Source organism: Littorina saxatilis, linkage group LG8 (assembly GCF_037325665.1).
Source record: "Littorina saxatilis isolate snail1 linkage group LG8, US_GU_Lsax_2.0, whole genome shotgun sequence".
In the NCBI taxonomy this organism is placed as follows: domain Eukaryota; kingdom Metazoa; phylum Mollusca; class Gastropoda; order Littorinimorpha; family Littorinidae; genus Littorina; species Littorina saxatilis.
This window is the reverse complement of record NC_090252.1, coordinates 31,637,775-31,660,790: the sequence shown is the minus strand read 5'-3', so window position 1 is coordinate 31,660,790 and position 23,016 is coordinate 31,637,775. Positions and strand designations below refer to the sequence as shown.

Genomic DNA, 23,016 nt, shown 5'->3' with positions numbered 1-23,016 from the left:
TTAATTACTCCCAGACAGCGCATGTGCAGGGTTATAGTTTGACCCCTTGAACTCTTTTGCATGAGTAAATAATTATGTAAGTCTTTTGACTTACCTTTTGAGATGTGTAAAATGTGTCATTGACTTTGCGCTTGTTTTCTGCACATTATTTGATTATGAATAAAAAATATTAAAAAATGTTCTAACAAAAAAAAGAGTTGCACACACACACACACACATTCATACAATGCACACACACACACACACACACACACACACAAAACACACACAAGCAATGCACACACAAACGCACACTTCAAATGAGAAAAATCAAATAATTTCCTTTTGATTTTATCATGTTCTGATAATGTACCAAAATCAAAATCAATTCCATTGCAACTGCTCAGGTACCTATATAGGTCTATGAACTGCTTAATGAGTCACATTGAAATCGATTGCACACGTGAGATCTGTATAATATTGCAAAACGCGTTCCACAAAGTTAAAACAATTTGTGTTTTACAGCCAACACGCCCCCTCTCTCTCTCTCTCTCTAACACACACCCACACACACACACACACACATACACACACACATACACAAACGTATATATGTGTGCAAAGAAACATGGATGCATAAAGTGATTAACAAATGCACACACAAACAGTACACTTCAAATCAACAAGTTAAATCATTTCCTTTTGAATTTACCACATTCTGAAAATGGACAAGAACAAAACAACAATATAATCACATTTGCTTGATGAGTCTTACACACACACAGACACACACTGTCACTTCCCTATATTGAGGTCAATAGATGCAGAAGATCTGACTATCATCATTTCATATTGTGTTGTTCTCAGGCCTTGATCTTTGGTCATATGACACATACTTTTTTGATCTGACACAGAGTCTAAAAGTGTTGACATGCAGTAAGTCATCTAACTGAACTATAAGGAAATGTCGAAGTATATATATATTTAAAATTTTCAATCCAGGTCCAACTGATTCTTAAAACAAAACTGTGGCCAAGTATGCAAGTGCACAGTTCCTGGGATATAAATTGTGAATACTTCTGACGTTATGTGTTCGTTTAGCAGCCAACATACAACATGCACACACTGAACTGTTGTAAAGACTTGACAAGAGAATTATTAAACAAAACAGAATGTCTGTTTCTTCTACACAGACACACACTCACACAGACAGACACACAGACAGACACACACATACACACACATACACACATAATTGCTAGCGCACCTTCTCCTGCATATGTTCACAACCTTGGCACTGTTTTCACACACATAATTGAACTCTCTCTCTCACCAAATCACCCCTTCTCTCCCCCTCGCCACGCCTCGTTTCCTCTTCCCTCCTCCCCTGCTTATGTGCACACCCTCACTACAGTTCTTACACACACCAACATGTATAGGATGTTTGAAAATATCTCTATCAGGATTTTCAAGTGCTGTGGCAGAGTAAGAGCTCCTTTTACTGAAGCAAGCTTTTCAAAGCAAGGCGATCCAGGTAGCACACTGCTTACCCGATTGTACCCGCTATCTTGATTGTTTGTTTGTTTGTTTGTTTGCTTAACGCCCAGCCGACCACGAAGGGCCATATCAGGGCGGTGCTGCTTTGACATTTAACGTGCGCCACACACAAGACAGAAGTCGCAGCACAGGCTTCATGTCTCACCCAGTCACATTATTCTGACACCGGACCAACCAGATCACGGGGCGGACGCCTTACCACTAGGCCAACCGTGCCGGTTGCTATCTTGATGCACAACTAACTCATGATTGAGTATTTTATGCACTTGTGCGCAATGATCGCCGGCCAAGAGTGAAAGCTGACATGTTTTGACTGACATGTTACGTCGGTTTGGCTTGGGGTCATGTGAGTTAAGGAACACATGTGCTTAGCGATCACTGCCAGTGATCGGCAACAATCGGCAGCGAATCGTGGCTCCGATGTGCATGTTTTCAAAAGAAAAGGGTATCATTTCGATTATACACTGCATAATAATGAATATACACATCAGAGTTAGTTGTTTGTCGTATTGGCAGGTTAAACCTGGTCATAAACGTGCTACGTTTTGCTATGCCTTGCTTTAAAAAGCTTGAATCAGTAAAAGGGGCTGTTATTCTTAAGCCTGGTCTTAATATACACAGTAACCTGCACTACAACTGTATTGCAGCACAGCTGCGTGCAGCGTTTGCTTCTTAACTTGCTTTCGTTTTGTCGCATCACTGAAAGGAACGGCTACCCCAACTCATTTCACATAATACCAGAACGAATTTCTCCTTGCTGCACCACGATTCGGGTAATCCAGCATGAATTTGCACAAAAACATAACACAAAGCACGTAATGATGCCAGAAATCAAGACTGGAACCTATCTTCGAAGAAATATCGTCAGACTTGTAAAATCAGGTTAAAACGTGTCATTTGAATGCGTCATTGCCAGCCAGCCAATCAGCGACGACTGGGGGCGACACACCCTTTTACTGCGCAAAACAAAACTTATGCAGCTGCATGCAGCATATATTAAGAACAAGCTTTACTCTGCCACACTGCTTAAACATCCTGACATAGTTATTTACGGAAAAGACTGGCACGGTTGGCCTAGTGGTAAGGCGTCCGCCCCGTGATCGGGAGGTCGTGGGTTCGAACCCCGGCCGGGTCATACCTAAGACTTTAAAATTGGCAATCTAGTGGCTGCTCCGCCTGGCGTCTGGCATTATGGGGTTAGTGCTAGGATTGGTTGGTCCGGTGTCAGAATAATGTGACTGGGTGAGACATGAAGCCTGTGCTGCGACTTCTGTCTTGTGTGTGGCGCACGTTATTATGTCAAAGCAGCACCGCCCTGATATGGCCCTTCGTGGTCGGCTGGGCGTTAAGCAAACAAACAAACAAAAAATTTACTGAAAACGTCCATTCAACCTCATCCGAACCAATCCCTCTCCCACTCTTTGCTTAGTGCATACTGCATATATGTACACAACCAGTTCACAGTTTCTTCACAACTAAATGCTTAAATTGGCTCTATGATGAAATCATCACTGTCTTTCAAGTTGCACAGTTCGGTTAGCGTTTACCTCCATGCTAATGCTTGGGCTCTAGGACAAATTCATCGCCATCTTTCAAGTTATAATGTAAATTTGACCTCCTTGTCAAGGTAGAACAGCACAAACTTCCTGCTTGGCATTCCTGCAAGGACATCTCAAAGTCACAGACTGTCTGGTTAGCGTTTACCTCCATGCTAATGCTTGCGCTCTCGGATACACTCATTACCATTTTTTAAGTTTTCGTATGATTTTAATTTAATGTTGTCCGTGTAAATCATCCACTTGGCACCAAATTGCACTTCCTGGTCAAGGTAGAATTGAGTGAACTGGCTGCTTGGCATTCCTGCAACGTTCTGCAACAATTTTCTGACTTCACACACTGTCTGGTTAGCATTTACCTCCATGCTAATGCTTGGGCTTGCTGCCCTACATGCCAACTGGCATAAAGGGAAGTAAGTAAGTAAGTAAGTAATGCTTGCGCTCTCCGATAAAGTTTCATCACCGTCTTTTAGGCACAAAAAGAAATAGGGGTGGTTACGGTAACATAGCCAAAACAAATAGGGTAGGAAGGTAGGCAATCACTTTTTTTTTTTTTTAACTTTTTTTTCTCTAATGTGTACAAATTAAACCTACTTGACAGGGAAATAGGTGTGCGACTCGAGCGCTTTCGCTTTCATTGCGTTTTCTGCACTCGTTTTCTTATTTTCTTTTTGTTGTTGTTGACAAATGTAATAAAAAGTTATAGGGTCGGCCCCTAAAAATAGGGTAGGTCGGGTTACCGTAACCACACCTATTTTCTTTTTAGGCCTTAGGTTTTCGTATATTTTTGTCTGAGTAAATCATCCTGTCGGCACCGAATTGCACATCCTTGTCAAGATAGAACAGGTTGAACTGGCTGCTTGGCATTCCTGAAACGTTCTGCAACTATTTCTTGACTTCACATACTGTCTGGTTAGCAATTTACCTCTATGCTAATGCTTTGGCTCTATGATAAATTCACTGCCATCTTTCAGGTTGTACGAATAGAGCTTTTTGTCTGGGTAGATCATCCTGTCGGCTCCAAAGTGGGTCTCCTTGTCTAGATAAAACAGCACAAACTTGCTGCTTGGCATTCCTGCAATGTTCTGCAATGACTTCTTGAAGTCGCGCACCGTCTGCTTCGCGTTGACTTCCATGCGTTCTCGATGCTTGTCAAAGACAATGTCCATGCTGAACACGGTTTGTGGTTTTAGGTTCACATTTGCCAGCTCGTTTACCCTGCCATGGACCTTTTCCAGCTCAAAGAATCTGAAAAATAAGATGTTTACATGTACATTGCATGCTGAGGTTATAATTCTGCTGTGTCCTGCTCAGAACATTTGCAGGTTTTCAGATGTATACTTTCAACAATATAAAGCAAGTCGCGTAAGGCGAAATTACTACATTTAGTCAAGCTGTGGAACTCACAGAATGAAACTGAACGTAGTCCGCCGCTAGTGCAAAAGGCAGTGAAAGTGACGAGCCTGTTTGGCGCGGTAGCGGTTGCGCTGTGCTTCATAGCACGCTTTACTGTACCTCTCTTTGTTTTAACTTTCTGAGCGTGTTTTTAATCCAAACATATCATATCTATATGTTTTTGGAGTCAGGAACCGACAAGGAATACGATGAAATAGTTTTTAAAACGATTTCGGAAATTTAATTTTAACCTTTCTTGTGTTTTTTGATTTTGAAAGTTCTGGTCAACATGAACACAGTGTGAAACCCCAGCAACGTCAGACTCTTGTGAGAGTAGACAGACCTGTCCGGCTTGTAGTGGCTGTCCTGGTAGAGACGTAAAAATGCCCGCTCAGCGTCCAGTCTCTCCTCCTCCTTCACGCAGCTGCCGTTCAGTCGCTTGATGTTGGGAAGCCGAGTGACCAGCTGCTCACGTCGTGACTTCTCCTCTTGTTCCTAACAATCAGTGAATATTTGACCAGAATGAGTACAAAGCAAGATTTGAATTACAGTGTGTACACCCGCGCACAAGACCAAGTGCGCACAGACAAGATCTTGTAATTCATGTCAGAGTTCGGTGGGTTATGGAGACACAAATATACCCAGCATGTTTCCCCTGAAATCGGCATATGCTGCCTGAATGGCAGAGTAAAAACGGTAATACACGTAAAAATCCACTCGTGCCAAACCACGAAGAAGAAGTAGAGAAGAAGAAGAAGAATTACAATGGTACATGCGATTCTTCTTCTGCGTTCGTGGGCTGAAACTCCCACGTACACTCGTGGTTTTTTTGCACGAGTGGAATTTTACGTGTATGACCGTTTTTTACCCCGCCATTTAGGCAGCCATACGCCGTTTTCGGAGGAAGCATGCTGGGTATTTTCGTGTTTCTATAACCCACCAAACTCTGACATGGAGTACAGGATCTTTTTCGTGCGCACTTGATCTTGTGCTTGCGTGTACACACGGGGGTGTTCGGACACCGAGGAGAGTCTGCACACAAAGTTGACTCTGAGAAATAAACCTCTCGCCGAACGTGGGGTCGAACTCACGCTGACAGCGGCCAACTGGATACAAATCCAGCGCGCTACCGACTGAGCTACATCCCCGCCCCTAATGGTACCTGTGATGAAAGGACACCCTTGGGACCAGGTAAAAGTGTCTTTATATTGCAGGTGGCCTGTCAAGACAAGTATTATTTGGTTAATATAACAGACAAAGGGACTCAAGAAGTTGTTCTTCCGTGAGTGTCCACTCATCAGAGGGGCCCAACGTCACAAGTACCACTGTATTGCTGTGAAAAGTTGTAGGAGATTAAGAAAAGAAACTTCGGGGTTAGCAGTGTTTCACTGGTTTACGTTTGGGCCACCTCCTAAACTGTAGTATTCCTAGCCCTAAAATCCCCCTTCTCTCCTGTCTCTGTCTTTGATTGTCTCTCTGTCTGAAAACCCTGCATCAAAAAGGAATCAACATTATATTTATAGGCATAGGAACAAAAATAAGGAGAGAGAGAGAGAACTCAGAACTTTATTACAAAAGGATAAAGGTTTTAGGCTTAGCCTAATCTTCCAACCTGTCCTTTGAACATGTACCGTACATAGAATAATTGAAAACGTAAACAAAAGACTGTGCATCAGTCAGAGAGAGAGAGAGAGAAAGAGAAGAAAAAGGGAGGTAGACAAATAAAAATGAAATTTATCAAAGAAAGACAGCAGATAAAATAAATCAAACGCCACAGACGACACAAAGAGGGGTAGAAAAAGAGGAAGGGAATTTATCAAAGAAAGACAGCAGATAAAATAAATCAAACGCCACAGACGACACAAAGAGGGGTAGAAAAAGAGGAAGGGAATTTATCAAAGAAAGACAGCAGACAAAATAAATCAAACGCCACAGACGACACAAAGAGGGGTAGAAAAAGAGGAAGGGAATTTATCAAAGAAAGACAGCAGACAAAATAAATCAAACGCCACAGACGACACAAAGAGGGGTAGAAAAAGAGGAAGGGAATTTATCAAAGAAAGACAGCAGATAAAATAAATCAAACGCCACAGACGACACAAAGAGGGGTAGAAAAAGAGGAAGGGAATTTATCAAAGAAAGACGGCAGATAAAATAAATCAAACGCCACAGACGACACAAAGAGGGGTAGAAAAAGAGGAAGGGAATTTATCAAAGAAAGACGGCAGATAAAATAAATCAAACGCCACAGACGACACAAAGAGGGGTAGAAAAAGAGGAAGGGAATTTATCAAAGAAAGACGGCAGATAAAATAAATCAAACGCCACAGACGACACAAAGAGGGGTAGAAAAAGAGGAAGGGAATTTATCAAAGAAAGACAGCAGATAAAATAAATCAAACGCCACAGACGACACAAAGAGGGGTAGAAAAAGAGGAAGGGAATTTATCAAAGAAAGACGGCAGATAAAATAAATCAAACGCCACAGACGACACAAAGAGGGGTAGAAAAAGAGGAAGGGAATTTATCAAAGAAAGACAGCAGATAAAATAAATCAAACGCCACAGACGACACAAAGAGGGGTAGAAAAAGAGGAAAGGAATTTATCAAAGAAAGACAGCAGACAAAATAAATCAAACGCCACAGACGACACAAAGAGGGGTAGAAAAAGAGGAAGGGAATTTATCAAAGAAAGACAGCAGACAAAATAAATCAAACGCCACAGACGACACAAAGAGGGGTAGAAAAAGAGGAAAGGAATTTATCAAAGAAAGACAGCAGATAAAATAAATCAAACGCCACAGACGACACAAAGAGGGGTAGAAAAAGAGGAAGGGAATTTATCAAAGAAAGACGGCAGATAAAATAAATCAAACGCCACAGACGACACAAAGAGGGGTAGAAAAAGAGGAAGGGAATTTATCAAAGAAAGACAGCAGATAAAATAAATCAAACGCCACAGACGACACAAAGAGGGGTAGAAAAAGAGGAAGGGAATTTATCAAAGAAAGACGGCAGATAAAATAAATCAAACGCCACAGACGACACAAAGAGGGGTAGAAAAAGAGGAAGGGAATTTATCAAAGAAAGACGGCAGATAAAATAAATCAAACGCCACAGACGACACAAAGAGGGGTAGAAAAAGAGGAAGGGAATTTATCAAAGAAAGACAGCAGATAAAATAAATCAAACGCCACAGACGACACAAAGAGGGGTAGAAAAAGAGGAAGGGAATTTATCAAAGAAAGACGGCAGATAAAATAAATCAAACGCCACAGACGACACAAAGAGGGGTAGAAAAAGAGGAAGGGAATTTATCAAAGAAAGACAGCAGATAAAATAAATCAAACGCCACAGACGACACAAAGAGGGGTAGAAAAAGAGGAAGGGAATTTATCAAAGAAAGACGGCAGATAAAATAAATCAAACGCCACAGACGACACAAAGAGGGGTAGAAAAAGAGGAAGGGAATTTATCAAAGAAAGACAGCAGATAAAATAAATCAAACGCCACAGACGACACAAAGAAGGGTAGAAAAAGAGGAAGGGAATTTATCAAAGAAAGACGGCAGATAAAATAAATCAAACGCCACAGACGACACAAAGAGGGGTAGAAAAAGAGGAAGGGAATTTATCAAAGAAAGACGGCAGATAAAATAAATCAAACGCCACAGACGACACAAAGAGGGGTAGAAAAAGAGGAAGGGAATTTATCAAAGAAAGACAGCAGACAAAATAAATCAAACGCCACAGACGACACAAAGAGGGGTAGAAAAAGAGGAAAGGAATTTATCAAAGAAAGACAGCAGACAAAATAAATCAAACGCCACAGACGACACAAAGAGGGGTAGAAAAAGAGGAAGGGAATTTATCAAAGAAAGACAGCAGACAAAATAAATCAAACGCCACAGACGACACAAAGAGGGGTAGAAAAAGAGGAAGGGAATTTATCAAAGATTGACAGCAGATAAAATAAATCAAACGCCACAGACGACACAAAGAGGGGTAGAAAAAGAGGAAGGGAATTTATCAAAGAAAGACAGCAGATAAAATAAATCAAACGCCACAGACGACACAAAGAGGGGTAGAAAAAGAGGAAGGGAATTTATCAAAGAAAGACAGCAGATAAAATAAATAAAACGACACACACTTACAAAAACAAACACCATCCCCACTCCACACAAAACAAGAGGCGAAGCCATCAAGGCTCACGTAAGAAATCGACAAACAGTAACACAAACTCACTCCGTCACACATACACACACACAGTACACACACACACACACACACACACACACACACAGAAAGAGCATAGGTGAAACTGTGCAAGAAAGCGAGACACTAGATCTAGATCTGTCTGTCTGCATGTAGCCTACTTACAAGGACACGACTGCCAACTAGTCTCGGCGCGCTCAAAATAATAATGACCGAGACTGTCAGTACTTCCTTCGCGTGACGTCTAACCCTCTTACGTCATAATGTGACGTCAATGTAATGTGACGTCTTCAAATGTTAGAGTTTCTACCACAGACATACACACGCACAGACGCACGCACGCACGCACGCACAGACAGACAAAGTTACGATCGCATAGGCTACACTTACGTGAGCCAAAAAACACCAACAAAAAAATCTTCTTCCCTCACCTCTAAAAACGGAATGCCAAGCACCCGAACGTCAGTCAGTGCGGGCAGGTGACGCAGTTTATCCACCTCGTCCCAACCCTTCAGCTGTGTCTTGTTCAAGCTAAGCATCTCCAGGCAGGGGAACAGCTGAGCCATGCGGGATCCATCGTCATCAAGGGAGGTAATCGCGCTCCCGGCCAGGTACAGGTGACGCAGGTTCGGAAAGGCGCGACCCAGGCCGCTGACCTGTGACCAGGTGTCAATGTCCTCGTTGTTGAAGAAGAGGTGGGTGAGGGAGGGGTAAGTGAGGTGGAGGGGTAGGTCTACGCTGGTGTAGTTGTTGAGGCTCAGATGTAGCTCTTCCAAGCTGAAAAAGATTCAGTGAGTAAATAAGAAAAAAAGAAAAAAAAGAATAAATACATGAACAATTGCAAAATAAGTAAGTTAAAAACAATAAATAGATGACATGCAGTAACACATACATGAAATGATAAATAAATAAATAAATAAATATATGACTCAATAAGACAATCAATCAATAAATAAATAAAGGCAGTATTAATTAGGTCCAGAAAAAAAATAATAAATCAAGAATGACAAAACTCATATTTTCAGACTTTACAACAATACAAGGAAAGTTACTCTTCTCCAATATTCTTTGGACACAGATTGTTGGCCAGTATAAAAAGACACATTCACCCGTATTAATAAAACAAAAAAACTAAAAAAAAGTTACTGACCTACCGTTCCTTAATTTTGTTTGCCTAAGTGTCATCGAAAACAAACACTGACCAAAAAACTTGTTTACCATAACTTTATGCCACTATGCCATGTTTGTGTTTGCATGTGTATGTGTTCTTGCATGAGTGTAGTATTTAGTGATGTACATGTACCTCCTAGTGTTTGCAAGTGTCTGTGAAGGGCAGGGGAGATAATCACTGAATTCTGTAACAATAGAGATTTTCTAAAACTAACACTGTCAGGATTTCTATGCCCTGTGGAAGAGTTGCAACCCGGACAGTTAGACAAACAATGTCATATCCTCTCCAAATAAACAAGAAGAGCAAACGCTCGATCGAGTCACTTTCGCAGTTCTGAATATTATATGAGGCATCAGATGGACAGGAAGAAATTGCTATTCACAACACAATGAGTCACGTTCACATAAAATTTGAGCCCGGTCACTTTTATAGTTTCCGAGAAAAGCCCAACGTTAAGTTGTGTGTTGCCGAACAGAAAAGGCTAGTTATCTCCCTTGTTTTTCTGATAACGTTCGTAAAAGGCTACAGATGTAAATACTTTGATGTAAAGAATAATCCTACAAAGTTTCAATCACATCCGATGAACTTTGTCAAAGATATAAAATGTCTAATTTTTCCTTTGACGCTGACCTGTGACCTTGAAAAAGGTCAAAGGTCAACGAAACCATCGTTAAAGTGTAGAGGTCATTGGAGGTCACGACTAAACAAAATATGAGCCCGATCGCTTTGATAGTTTCCGAGAAAAGTAGTCAAAGATATAAAATGTCTAATTTTTCCTTTGACCCTGACCTGTGACCTTGAAAAAGGTCAAAGGTCAACGAAACTATCGTTAAAGTGTAGAGGTCATTGGAGGTCACGACTAAACAAAATATGAGCCCGATCGCTTTGATAGTTTCCGAGAAAAGTCCAACGTTAAGGTGGTGTCTACGGACGGCCGGCCGGCCGGACGGCCGGCCGGACGGACGGCCGGCCGGCCGGCCGGCCGGACAGACTAACACTGACCGATTACATAGAGTCACTTTTTCTCAAGTGACTCAAAAACATGCACATCAGACTCAAAGCTTACAATTCCTGAATTGACTTTCTTTAGACTGCGCAAATTCTCTTTAAAGGTACTGAACTTGTCAAATCCAGGTGCACAGAGCCCCTGGGGCTTTTAGTCATACCTCAGGCAGCTATCCGTTAGAAGAACTACCAAGTTTCATTGACTTGCACCCAAAGAGTCAAGAACTGCGATTTTGTTTACGAATTAATTTCGGACTCTGTCCCGGCTGGTCTTGACCTATTTTTTTATCTAAATTTAGATCAGGTAGATCACCACATCATGCACAAAAAGACACGTCACTAGCAAACTATGTCAGACATCATCAAGAGTTTGTTTAAAACAAAATGGAGGCCAGAATCACTCAGTTGAATCGAACTCTGACCAAACACCACGTAATAACTAGGTTAATTTATGCACTTGCGGGAACAAGCCAACTGTCGAGCTTCACAGATGTCGTCGTTGGGTGGTTTTGGGTTTGTTTTACTACCATTGGAGGAATTTTGAACTGTAAATGCACAAAACTGCAACAAAAACGCAAAACGAAGGCTGTGAGCTGCACTGTGCCTTTTTCAAAAATGCTGTGCAATGTCAACTTTTGCTGACCAATATCCGGCTAAATGATCACAGGGTGTGGAAAAGCAACATCAGTTTCCAAACAAAATTGAAGCTGACTTCAAGTCGCTAGTCATCTCCATCTTACTCTAAGGGGGTAAAGTCACTGGCAGGTCTGCACATAAGTTGACCTGGGAGATCGGAAAAATCTCCACTCTTAACCCACCAGGCGGCAGCGACCGGGATTCTAACTCACCACCTCCCGATTAAGGAGGCTGCAGACGTCTTACCACCACGCCACTGCGCCCGTCTATAACTATGTGTTATAATCTATACTGCTGTGCTTGTTCCTTGAGCAATCCCATATGATGCTAAGAGCCAATTTTCAGTCTTTATGTTTGCAATAACAGGGACATTAAGTGTGCCTATATTTTACCCGATGGTTTGCCAAGGTTAAGGGCATATGGGCCAGTGCGCTGTTTTATTGTACTTAAATGTTTTATATTGTTTGAATGTTATTTTATTAAAGAAATGAATAAACAATGACAAATGATAGTCACTTTTTGTAATTTTGGTCACTGGTTTTTGCTTTACGCGACGAAAAGTCAAACTACGGACAAAAGTAGAGTACAGGGAGGATATGATATTTCAGCAGATATATGACTGTCATACTTCTAACTATTGTTTTATTTGATTCTTCTGGGTATACTCTACAAGATTACGAAGCAGATTTTGATTATTATATTTATATCTGGAGTTAGGGACACTTCTTTGCTACAACCGTCGAGCTTTAGGGTAACCCCTGCAAAAAGAATTTTGGAAATAATCTGGTTATGACTTACTACAATGGCAACAAAATCCTTTTGTAATCTTGTAGAATATTATATTCTGCACAAACTGCACAAAAAATGTATTGCTCTAGCTAAATTACAGCCAGAGAAATCACAACCACCAAGATGCAACTGCCACAAAAATGGCTGAAATGAGAAAAACAAAGTTGAAGATAGAACTATTTAAATATTGTCTTTATTGACTCATAAATATGACACTTTTGACAAAAATAATGGCACACATGCATTATAGGTATGTTATGGAACCATTATCTGCAAAAATATCCAAAAAAGTTTTTTGAACAATCTTATCAATTTTACACTGGGCATAGTGCAAGGGAGATAAACGACAAAAAAGTGACACTTGTCGGGAACCCTCAAAATTATACTTTTTTTTTAGTTGGTGCTTCACTTTGAGAAATGTAACTTTGAGAAATGTCTTCACTGAGAGGGGTAACAGGATGGTGGATGGTGGAAGAAGGAACAAGAAGTAGACCTTCTGAGACATTACAAAAAGAGGACACATCTCTGAACTGGTCTGCACATCGCAGAATTAAAAAAAAAATTAAAAGAGGAAGAATTAAACAAAAGCCAAACAAATCAACCAACCTGGGGAACATTTTGAGTAGCACAACGATGCTGGACCAATCCACACACGTGCCGTTCAGCACTAACTGCCGTACTGTGGGAAACACATCGGGATGGACGCTAGAGGCGGCACTGTTTTGACCATCTTCTGTGCACATCGTCGTCTGAGCAGAGTTGGGTATGTTGTTGTTGTCTGCGCTGGCTGCAGGGCTACAGGTACTGATGGGGGTTGTGGGTGTTGTTTCTGTGTTGGGGTTGGCATCAACCGCTGTGTTGACTCTGTTGTTCACTGAAGTTGCTACTGGAACCGCACCTGCTTCTAATGAAAACAAATCACATTGCGGTACAAGCACATCCAGCTATCCATACACACACCCGATCCAACACCCAGGGGAAAAATAGTTTATATTCCCAATGCCCTGTTGCATGATTACTAGTTAATATGTGATGCTACTTTTTACACTTAGTCAGGTTTTGACTAAATGTTTTAACATAGAGGGGGAATCGAGACGAGGGTCGTGGTGTATGTGTGTGTGCCTGTCTGTCTGTCTGTCTGTGTGTGTGTGTGTGTAGAGCGATTCAGACCAAACTACTGGACCGATCTTTATGAAATTTGACATGAGAGTTTCTGGGACTGATATCCCCGGACGTTTTTTTTCATTTTTTCGATAAATACCTTTGATGACATCATATCCGGCTTTTGGTAAAAGTTGAGGCGGCACTGTCACACCCTCATTTTTCAATCAAATTTATTGAAATTTTTGTAAAGCAATCTTCGACGAAGGCCGGACTTCGGTATTGCATTTCAGCTTGGTGGCTTAAAAATCAATTAATGACTTTGGTCATTAAAAATCTGAAAATTGTAATAATTTTTTTTATATAAAACGATCCAAATTGACATTCATCTTATTCTACATTATTTCCTGATTCCAAAAACATATAAATATGTCATATTTGGATTAAAAAAAAGCTCTGAAAATTAAAAATATAAAAATTATGATCAAAATTAAATTTCCGATATCGATTTAAAAACAATTTCATCTTATTCCTTGTCGGTTCCTGATTCCAAAAACATATAGATATGATATGTTTGGATTAAAAACACGATCAGAAAGTTAAAACGAAGAGAGGTACAGGAAAGCGTGCTATGCAGCACAGCGAAACCACTACCACGCTGAACAGGCTCATCAGTTTCACTCTGTTTTGCACAGGCGGCGGACTACGGTCATTGTGAAAAAATGCAGTGCGTTCAGTTTCATTCTGTGAGTTCCACAGCTTGACTAAATGTAGTAATTTCGCCTTACGCGACTTGTTTTAGTTTTTTTCTGTATTGTTCATACACATTTTGTCTTTCTGACTGCATGACAGAGGCTGTAACTTAAACATTGATCCAAAACACAGATCTCCAGCACTGGCTAAGTGATCTCAACTTGCTGCTCATGTTATGAATACAAAATCAGATAAATGTTACTTCTGAGTGGGCGTTACACCAGGTTCAAATCAACTCATCACTGTTCTTGACAGAGTTACTTCCCTTTATGTCAACACTGAGAAAGCTCACTTCATTTCCAAGCTCCATAGATTCATGCGTTCTTTATGTTATGACATGTACTCTCTCTATTGCAGACAGATAGATCTGTTAGGGCAAGGAAAATCCAAACCTTTACAGTGTTGTTCCCAGCCATAGAGGATAATAGGCAAGTTGGACCGGGATTGGAATTTAAAAAAAAAAAAAATGTATCATGCAGGTCCGAATATCCTGACTTTGATGACCGCTAATAGTAGGATAATTGATGGTCAGGGGACCTCTTACATGTTTCAACTATGGGACAGTCGACCGTCCAGGGGTCAGAACAATGCGTCCGATCAAGAAAAGATGCGAGATTAAGTGAAGACGGAAACCTGGGATTAACAATGCCTTTATTGGCACAGGCAAGACTGAGCCCTTGGAACAACACTGCAATTCACAACTTGCGGTAGGGTTTGGGACTTAGCGCATGGGGGCCACCATTATTAGTCTCGGCTTTCCCCATTTGTTGGGGGAACACAAACTTCCGGTTCTTTAAGACAAGAATTAAGAAAAGGGTTGTCACTGTCGCGTCATGTTTTTAAACAAAGGGACGTAATGACTTCTCGGTTTTTTTCTGAAGCTGGAAGTGATTGGAAATCTGTCCCTGTCCCTGCATGAAAAATAGTCGGAAAGGGTAAACTATGTTTCCCATGCAGTTTAGCATTTGGGAGAATTGTATACAAGGACGTCTCACTGACGATTTATTAGTGCAAAGTGAGTGGCTGCAGCTTGGTTACGGCGTACAACGGTTCTGAGTGCTGATTAGTGGTTGAAAGCAATCCAGGTTGCATACAATTTGAACCAACCTCCAGCTATGGGTCAAATAGCCGGGCAGGATAGGCTCGTCAACCCTGGCAGGCAGCTATCCTAAGAGAAGACCACTCTGAATTCAAAACGAGGGTAGAGGAGGCTCATCATCCATGGAAGGAAACTCGTCTAGGAGAAGGAAAACTCCGAAATGAAACCCACGCAGTCCCTCGAAGACGGAACGGCACTGGCCTTTTTTAGGCGGGGAGCAGACCGGGTGCCTACGCTATCCTCGACAAATGGTTGTGTCATCAACGCATACAATTTTCAACGTGTTTTCTAATCGGATGTTCTGCGGAAGTAAGACCAAGGCCTGGGAACAACACTGCTATTGGCAAAAGGATTCTTCACCTGATTGAGAGACACCCATCGTGACGCTGACGTTACACTCATCATCTTGCACGTCAGGTGTGTTGCCACCAGAGCTGTTTGTGGTTGCCGTGGCGATGGCGGAGGAGTTGAGAGGGTTGCTGGTCAGGTTGAGGAAGGTCAACTTGGGCATACAACGGATGATTCGCAACACCTGCACACACCAAAGTTGGGAAAATACGACATCAGGAAACTGGGTGCCTGACTTTATTTATAACTGGGGAAGGCAACACAGTGTTCTAGATGATCGAACATGTAGCAAAGACCTGTATGCGTACATGTAGATATTGCGTCACCAGTGACTCACTTTTTTCTCCAATGTTCCAAATGCATGCATTGTTTTGCTCACACCAAGACTTCAGATCTTGGCAAAAGCGTGACGCAAACACTCGATTTGATGACGTTACCCATACACGTTCCCATACACGTGCTGAAAAGTTCCACATCTAGATCTGTCTAATAAGGCATTGAGGGAGAGGAGATGGCCACCGCCCTCATAAAGCTGGCCCTGGGAAAGTTTAAATCTCTTAACATCTCGCTCCCCTGCGGTCAAATATGGTTATTGGAATACCTTTACCATTTTATGCACTCCCTAAAGACAGGTAATATGTTGTTGTAAGCTAATTAGCCCAGTGTGACAATAAGTAAAAGCTTTCTGAGCGTTTCTCTATCAAAAACACTTAAAATATATGTATACAACATACACAGCTAACATACGTATAATCTACCTCTTCTATAGAGGTGATGTTATTGTGAGCCAGGTCGAGTTCCATGACGTGTTGACACATGCCAGTCATGTCGCTGTGCTGCCCTGCTTTTGTGATGCCACAGCAGTCCATGTTGACGTGCCACGGTAGAATCAGGTGACCCGAATCTGTAACAGTTCATTACACATACAATATTCATCAGCACATGGTTCATTTTTGTTTGGACTTCCAGCTGTGGAATAAAGTTTAATCAAACTCAACACCGCCATAAATTATATCAAATTACCACTTCGCAAACGTGAACACGCACACATTAATTGTACATGCTTTTCTGCACACACACAGTGACACACACACCGACACTCAAGCACGCACACATGCCACACCCACACACTGGGAATGAAATACATACAGCACTGAATATGGATACACTAGCGACCTTGAAAAATTGGTTGTAAAATGGAGGGATCTTTGCTGGGCGAGTTTCATCGCAAGGGAGGCAACTGCTTGACAATTTGTACGGAATGCAGATCTCAGGTATGCAAAAACACAGACATACACACACACACTAGTGATATCATTTGGAATCAACAGTAGGCAAAATGTAAACTTTTTTCTCTCAAAATGTTGCCATCTTTTCAGCAAAATTGCTGAACCAGCCTTTTTGAAAAAATAATCTTGCGTATGTAAGCAGCATTCCAAGAACATCTCATATAAAGGCATGTGAAAAAATGCAAACCTGTAATTTTGGCAGGTCCCTTTTTAGGAACATAAATACCCAAGTCATCAAGATCATTTTCCCAGTTAAACTTGTCCCATGCTGCATCCGCAAAACTGCAACCAGGCTGCTCTGAAGACCTTTCATTTTCAATTTCAGAGCCTGTAACAGACGAAAAAAAGAGAGAGAAGAAAAAAAGTGAATGGATAAAACAAACTATGGATGGAATTTCATCAGTATTAATCTAAAATCATTCCAAGGATGGTCCAACTTCAAAGTATCTAATAAAGTTTGCTTTCATAGAAACCACAGTTTGTTATGGACACTATAGCCTTCACGCTGTTTTGTCATTTATCTCAGTTTTGCACCAGCAACAATAACAACACACACACGCACACACACACACACACACACGCATGTACTGAATCAAATGTGACAATTGTAATCTTTCAGTTGTGTATTCTTCACTAGGAACAACAGACACATTTTTTCTTGAGTTTTTATCAATAAATAATCAGATTAATAATTGGGGTAATGCAAAACTGTGTCCCCATGCAATATAACTTATAAGCCAAGATGTCCAAACATGTACACACTATGAGTGTTAAATCAGGGGGTATTAAAAGGGGGGTTCCACTGGACTTATCTGTAACCCAAATGCAATGACAGATGCACAGATCTGCCTCAACATTAAACTGTAAATTAAGCACAGTAAGTAAAGCTGAAGGGGTCAGCTATGTCGACCAAATGTGGGTGTATTCCCTGTAGGTGGATTTCCTGTGGACGTTTTCCCTGTATACAGGAAATACACTGGGTGGTTTACCTGTAGAAAAGTACGATACCGCTCAATCTTGCGCCAACCACAGGACTAGGTACCGTAAACCGATTTGAATTACCGTCTAGAGTGTTACTTCCCCTTCAAAAATGGCTGTTCGAGTCGCTTCGATAGAAGAATCTTTCGGAAATACTGAATTTGTTTGCAGCATACAGCTAAGAAAGGCGGATAATCCGAACAGATTTAGTTGAAGAAACATCCCTCCCCCCCTCCCCCACAGGTATTCTGGTTTTATCGCTGGTACTCTCGTCCATTGAATCACTTTCACTCTCGTATTAGTCAAAAGCTTGAAGTAAACTCCATGGTGTCTAACGAAAGTGAAAAGACTATGGAACGCGTTGCAGTATGTCATTATTGCGAGTAATTTATTTCAGCTGCGTTTTCTTTCATTAGTATAATAATCGATTTCAACTTTTTTTTAATCAAATTAAAAGTTGCAAAACGGAATAAAAACTATTTTTAAGAAATACCGAAAAAGATCAGAAAACATCAAATTCTACCAATGTCGCTAAGTCAGTAAGTGACTTTCAGCGAGATCGGCGAAACGCTACAGGAAATACACCCAGGCTTATTCCCTGTATACAGAAAAGAACGCCTACAGAAAATCCACCTACTGGGAATACACCCACTTTTGGTCGACATAGAGCGATCTGTAGACCCCCTTCTGCGTAAGTAAATGACGTACCATGTGGGTCCAATGCTGACCCTGACTCAGCATCATGTGAAGGAAAACCTGCTGACTCCATTAAGACAGGTGTAAACCAACAAAGTATAGATCTGAAAATAAAAATGCAAAAGTCATAACAATTATTTAAAATATTTGTGCAATGATGCTGAAACATAACATTGAAGACATGTATGTACTATAGTGATCATGTACATTCATCTTTGCCAAGTGTCAAGTTTATTTTTGCGTGACAAATTCATAGAGCAATTCAGGGGCATTTTATTTCAGCCTCCAATTTTGCAGAACCTGCTCAAGATTGTAAGCGTAACAATCAAGTCGTTTTAAAATTAAATACCTTCGAAGTTATGGAAGGAACTATACGGATGCTTTTCGTTTACAAGTGTTTTTGAAGGAAAACATCAGCAAAGCCGCCATTTCAAAGGACGGGAGGGAAAGTTCTCTGTCCGACTCTGTTGGTATGCATTTTCTTGTCATTTTCTTCTATCATACTCATAGTAATATGACTCATAGTATCAAATGACCGAACCAAAGATTGTTGTCTTGTGTCTTGTTTTCCTTGTTGATTTGTGACCGTGTTCGTCAGCTCGTCGGTGAGTCGGTCCGGTCGTTCGTTCGATTGTTCTTTCGTTCATTCATCCGTCCATTCGCTCCTTGTTTTCTAGTGCTTTTCATTCAAACCCTGACCATGAAAGAAGTTATGATAATTTACCCCGCCATTTATTCCTTTTAATCACCTTGAACACACCGCCAGAACAGCAAGTACCCTTGTGCTACTTAATTACCTGTGCACCTGATTCGGCCCATTTGTTTGCCCCTTCCCCAACAGGCAACACCCCGCCTTGTGCTTTACCCCTAATCCCCCTCACCATGGCTGTGAGCTGTAGCGGGGTCTGAGTGACCCAAGCTGACCAGTCTGAGTGCAAGGACGGTCGGCCAGTTCACACCCCGGGTCACTCTACACCCCTCCGCACCCCAACCCCACCCTGCCTCGCTTGAGCTCAATCTGTCAATTAATTTCACAATAAATATTATTTGGTTGGGTTAAAGTTTAACCAGTTAAAGGGACTTGTATCAAAAATAAGTCAAAAACGCCACTGGATTGTGAGATATGAATATATCACGCTAAAGTCAAACATGACCTTACTTTTAGTTTACTGCCAACTACAGACGATTTCAAGTGAGTCTCTCTTGGAAGTTGATTTGAGCCAGATGCCGCGCACGCGCGCGCGCGCGTGTGTGTGTGTGTGTGTGTGTGTGCGTGCTCGCGAAGAATTGTCATCATTAGCATTGGAAGTTTAACTGCAAGTGTAACTGCAAAAGATTCAGCCAATGAGTCAAATGTCAATGATTGCAAAAGTGCAAGTTTACCGTCCAAAGTGCACAATCCTTCTGCAGCTTATCTGTGCACACTGAAAGATCCCCTAACATGCGGTTCAAGGGTAGACACGACTGTAAACTTATTATTTTCACGAAACACGGCACGCCATGGATATGGGACACTCAGACAGTTGTGTTTTCATTCCGTTCCTGCTCGTCACTGTTTACTCCGGAAGTGGCTGACATTTGAAACTTTGTCTCGGTGTCTGTAATCCCGTTAAGCTTACCACGTGAAGTGATACGAGAATGATGGTGGGTTGATCGAGACCGGCAACATGACCAACATGGTGAATTGTTATCATTTGGGAATCCTCCATATATCTGCTTTGTGAAATAGTGTACCTCTGCTATCCTAAACAGGCCTCAAAAGAACTTCTAATGGCAGCTTTCATAACAGAATGTGTCTCTAAAGGGGGTCACTGTCTGCAAAAATGCTCGACTTAAATAAAGGGGGTTACTTTCTAAAAGACACATAATTCTGCTCACAATGCATTTTTGGTGTATAAAGTCTGAAGCAAAACTAACGGCATATGTTTAAAGTGTTGCAAAAAATAAAGTCAATGCCATGACGTCATTGTGCAAATGACGTAATGTTTGTGGCATGTAATGAAAAAAAGAAAATCTATAAGCGTATGTTCCGTTCTTTTTCAGTGTTATTTAAGTCCCTACAAAACACTGATAAAGGAATCTTGTGCTGTCACACGTGTATACATCAATTGTGACTCAAAGTATGAAGACTGAATTTTGAAAGTCTGACCAAAGCGTTTCAACAGAATCGCCACTTCTTTTAAGCAACCGCTTGGTTAGAATTGTGACATGCCCAAAGCCGGTTTGGAATTTCAATGAAAACTTGTTTTCATAAAATATAAATAAGTTAAGAAGTGTTTAGAAAGAAAATAGTATGTTTATTTATGTAATAATGGTCAACTTGTTGCATGAGCTTTAAATTCTTCTGGTTCCTTTGCTATTTAAGACCAGAGATGGGACGGAAGTTTGATTCTGGGTTCTCAACTTTATTAGGTAATTTGAACACCATATTATAATCGTTGTGTAATGTCATTTTGTCATTGTCAACCTCTTTCTTGCAATAAAATGATTATTTTCATAATATGTTATAAACATTCGACATCATTTTGAAAAACTTGTTGACCCTATTTTCTCAGAATCATTTTTTAAAGGGTGGCGCGTATTAAATACCTATTTTCATTTCACTCCTATTTTTGTCATTCAAATTGTATCTAATGTTCAAGCAAATTGTAAAAAACCGCTAGAAAATGACGAGTTCATCAATTTCGAGCTATAGGACAATAAAGTACATGTAATACAAATGGGAACACATTGAGAAACAAATGACAGACGCCAATTGGTGGCGGGAAAAAGGCTGTTCAAATGAAAACTGCTCGTTGTGTGCATAAAATAATGTAGTGTATTTGTTGTTTTAGTGATAATGTATATAAACATCTAGCATTGTTTTCAGCATTGTTGATAACATGTTCTGTTTGATTAAGGGTATTCAGCTGGTATTTCCTTGTTTTTTACTACCTATTTTATTCATGTTTTTATTACTTAGTTAGTGGAAGAATCTTTTGTAATGTATGTGTGATGGTGTATGCTTTTAGTTAAGCGTTGTTGACTATGAATGTAGATGTAAATGCTTGTATAACTGTGTTTTAATTTTAAATGTGTCAAGCGCAAAGACTGGCATAATTGTAAAGTTATGATGTTGCGCTATATAAATGCTCATTTATTATTATTATTATTATTATTATTATTATTATAAATGTATATATATATAGAGAGAGTTTGAACAACTCGCAGCATACTGTATATTTGTTTGCAAAGGACTTACAAGTTTTGTGAATGGTAAATGCCCTCTGCTAAAGTCCCTTCCGCGAGAACACCCAGTGCATTCTGCTAGTCTGGTCGCAAAATAATTGTCACCCATTTTGCAGGTTGACTGACTCGCGGGTTATAGTGATCCAATGTCAATCCAACTAATTTTCTCTGCGGCCTAAAACTTTGATATAAATCTGGAGAAAAAAAAACCCACTAACATTTTAGAGCAAAATGGAAAAGGGTACATTATTGTATGCGTTCGTAGTTGTTTTTTTTATATATAAACTTGGCTAAAAATGTATTGCAACAGATTGTGCACCCAAATTAATGCGTTAATTCTCGTGTCATTTCATCTAAACTTTAGATGCCAGTGAAGGTCGTTTACCTGACTATCTGTATCGCCTTTTGGTTTAAAGATTTATTTTATAGGTATCACGTGACCGCCGCTCAATTAAGGGTACCTTCAAAATCGACTAGACAAAAACAGAAGGGCTCAATTGAAAGTTGAACAAAAATCACAATAGGCAAACCGTTGCCACTTAATTGTTCCTACGAGAAGAAAGCCAAATCAAATATCTACCCAGACATTATTGTTTTGTTTAGCTATCTTGTGTATTACGTGTGCTATTCTATTCTTAATGATGCAGGTGTCGATCGCAAACGCGGTCAAAAACGGGAGGTTTTTTTCGTCATTTGTAGGGGTATTATGACAAGAAGCGCTGTATTTCAACAATGACTTAGTGGATTGCTTTGAAACTTTTAGAATGTTTTACCAACATACTCTTTTCATCAAGACAAGTTCAATACAATTCGAAGTTTGTTAAAGTTTGAAAAAAGGGAACCTAGAAGCAAGGTCGTGTTTCCCCAAGCAGACGCACTTTCTGCATATCGCCAGTTTTTTGAACGATCAACCGCTAGCGCTCAGTTCGTGCCACACGCAGTCGTTTGTTGCATAATTATTAGATTCAGAGGTAAACAATAACGTGCTATTGCAGGTACAGCGAGTCGCATTACAACCACAAACTGACGACTTAATTCATTACATTTAGTCAAGTTTTGACTAAATGTATTAACGTAGAGGGGGGAATCGAGACGAGGGTCATATGGTGTATGTGTGTGTGTGTGTGTGTGTGTGTGTGTGTGTGTGTGTGTGTGTGTTGAGCGATTCAGACTAAACTACTGGACCGATCTTTATGAAATTTGACATGAGAGTTCCTGGGTA

At 40.6% G+C, this 23,016-nt stretch overlaps 2 protein-coding genes across 3 annotated transcripts in view; one reads left to right on the top strand and one right to left on the bottom strand.

Moving 5' to 3' along the window:
* Positions 1–23,016, top strand: part of LOC138973308 (arylsulfatase B-like) — a 443,818-nt gene that overhangs the window by 330,224 nt on the left and 90,578 nt on the right. The window lies entirely within an intron of this gene.
* LOC138973298 (tubulin-specific chaperone cofactor E-like protein) lies at positions 315–20,137 on the bottom strand. 2 transcript variants are annotated; one of them, XM_070346017.1, is made up of 9 exons: positions 19,950–20,137; positions 18,579–18,670; positions 17,080–17,220; positions 16,362–16,507; positions 15,616–15,787; positions 12,909–13,206; positions 9,133–9,478; positions 4,831–4,982; positions 315–4,340 (listed from the first exon to the last, which is right to left on the bottom strand). In XM_070346017.1, the coding sequence occupies exons 2-9, from the start codon at positions 18,637–18,639 to the stop codon at positions 4,025–4,027; spliced, it is 1,632 nt and encodes a 543-aa protein (XP_070202118.1). In that variant the 5' UTR covers positions 18,640–18,670; positions 19,950–20,137; the 3' UTR covers positions 315–4,024. The 2 variants fall into 2 exon arrangements, with proteins under 2 accessions (XP_070202118.1, XP_070202119.1); XM_070346018.1 differs by having other exon boundaries at positions 12,909–13,203.

Bases quoted from the DNA above. Each gene is read 5' to 3' on its own strand.
- LOC138973298 (XM_070346017.1), bottom strand. From the start codon at position 18,639: ATGGAGTCAGCAGGTTTTCCTTCACATGATGCTGAGTCAGGGTCAGCA. The intron at 16,508-17,079 runs GTTTGCATTTTT...GAACTGTTACAG, and splicing joins GGGACCTGCCAAAATTACAG to ATTCGGGTCACCTGATTCTA. The intron at 9,479-12,908 runs GTTGGTTGATTT...AATCTTTTTCAG, and splicing joins CTACTCAAAATGTTCCCCAG to CTTGGAAGAGCTACATCTGA.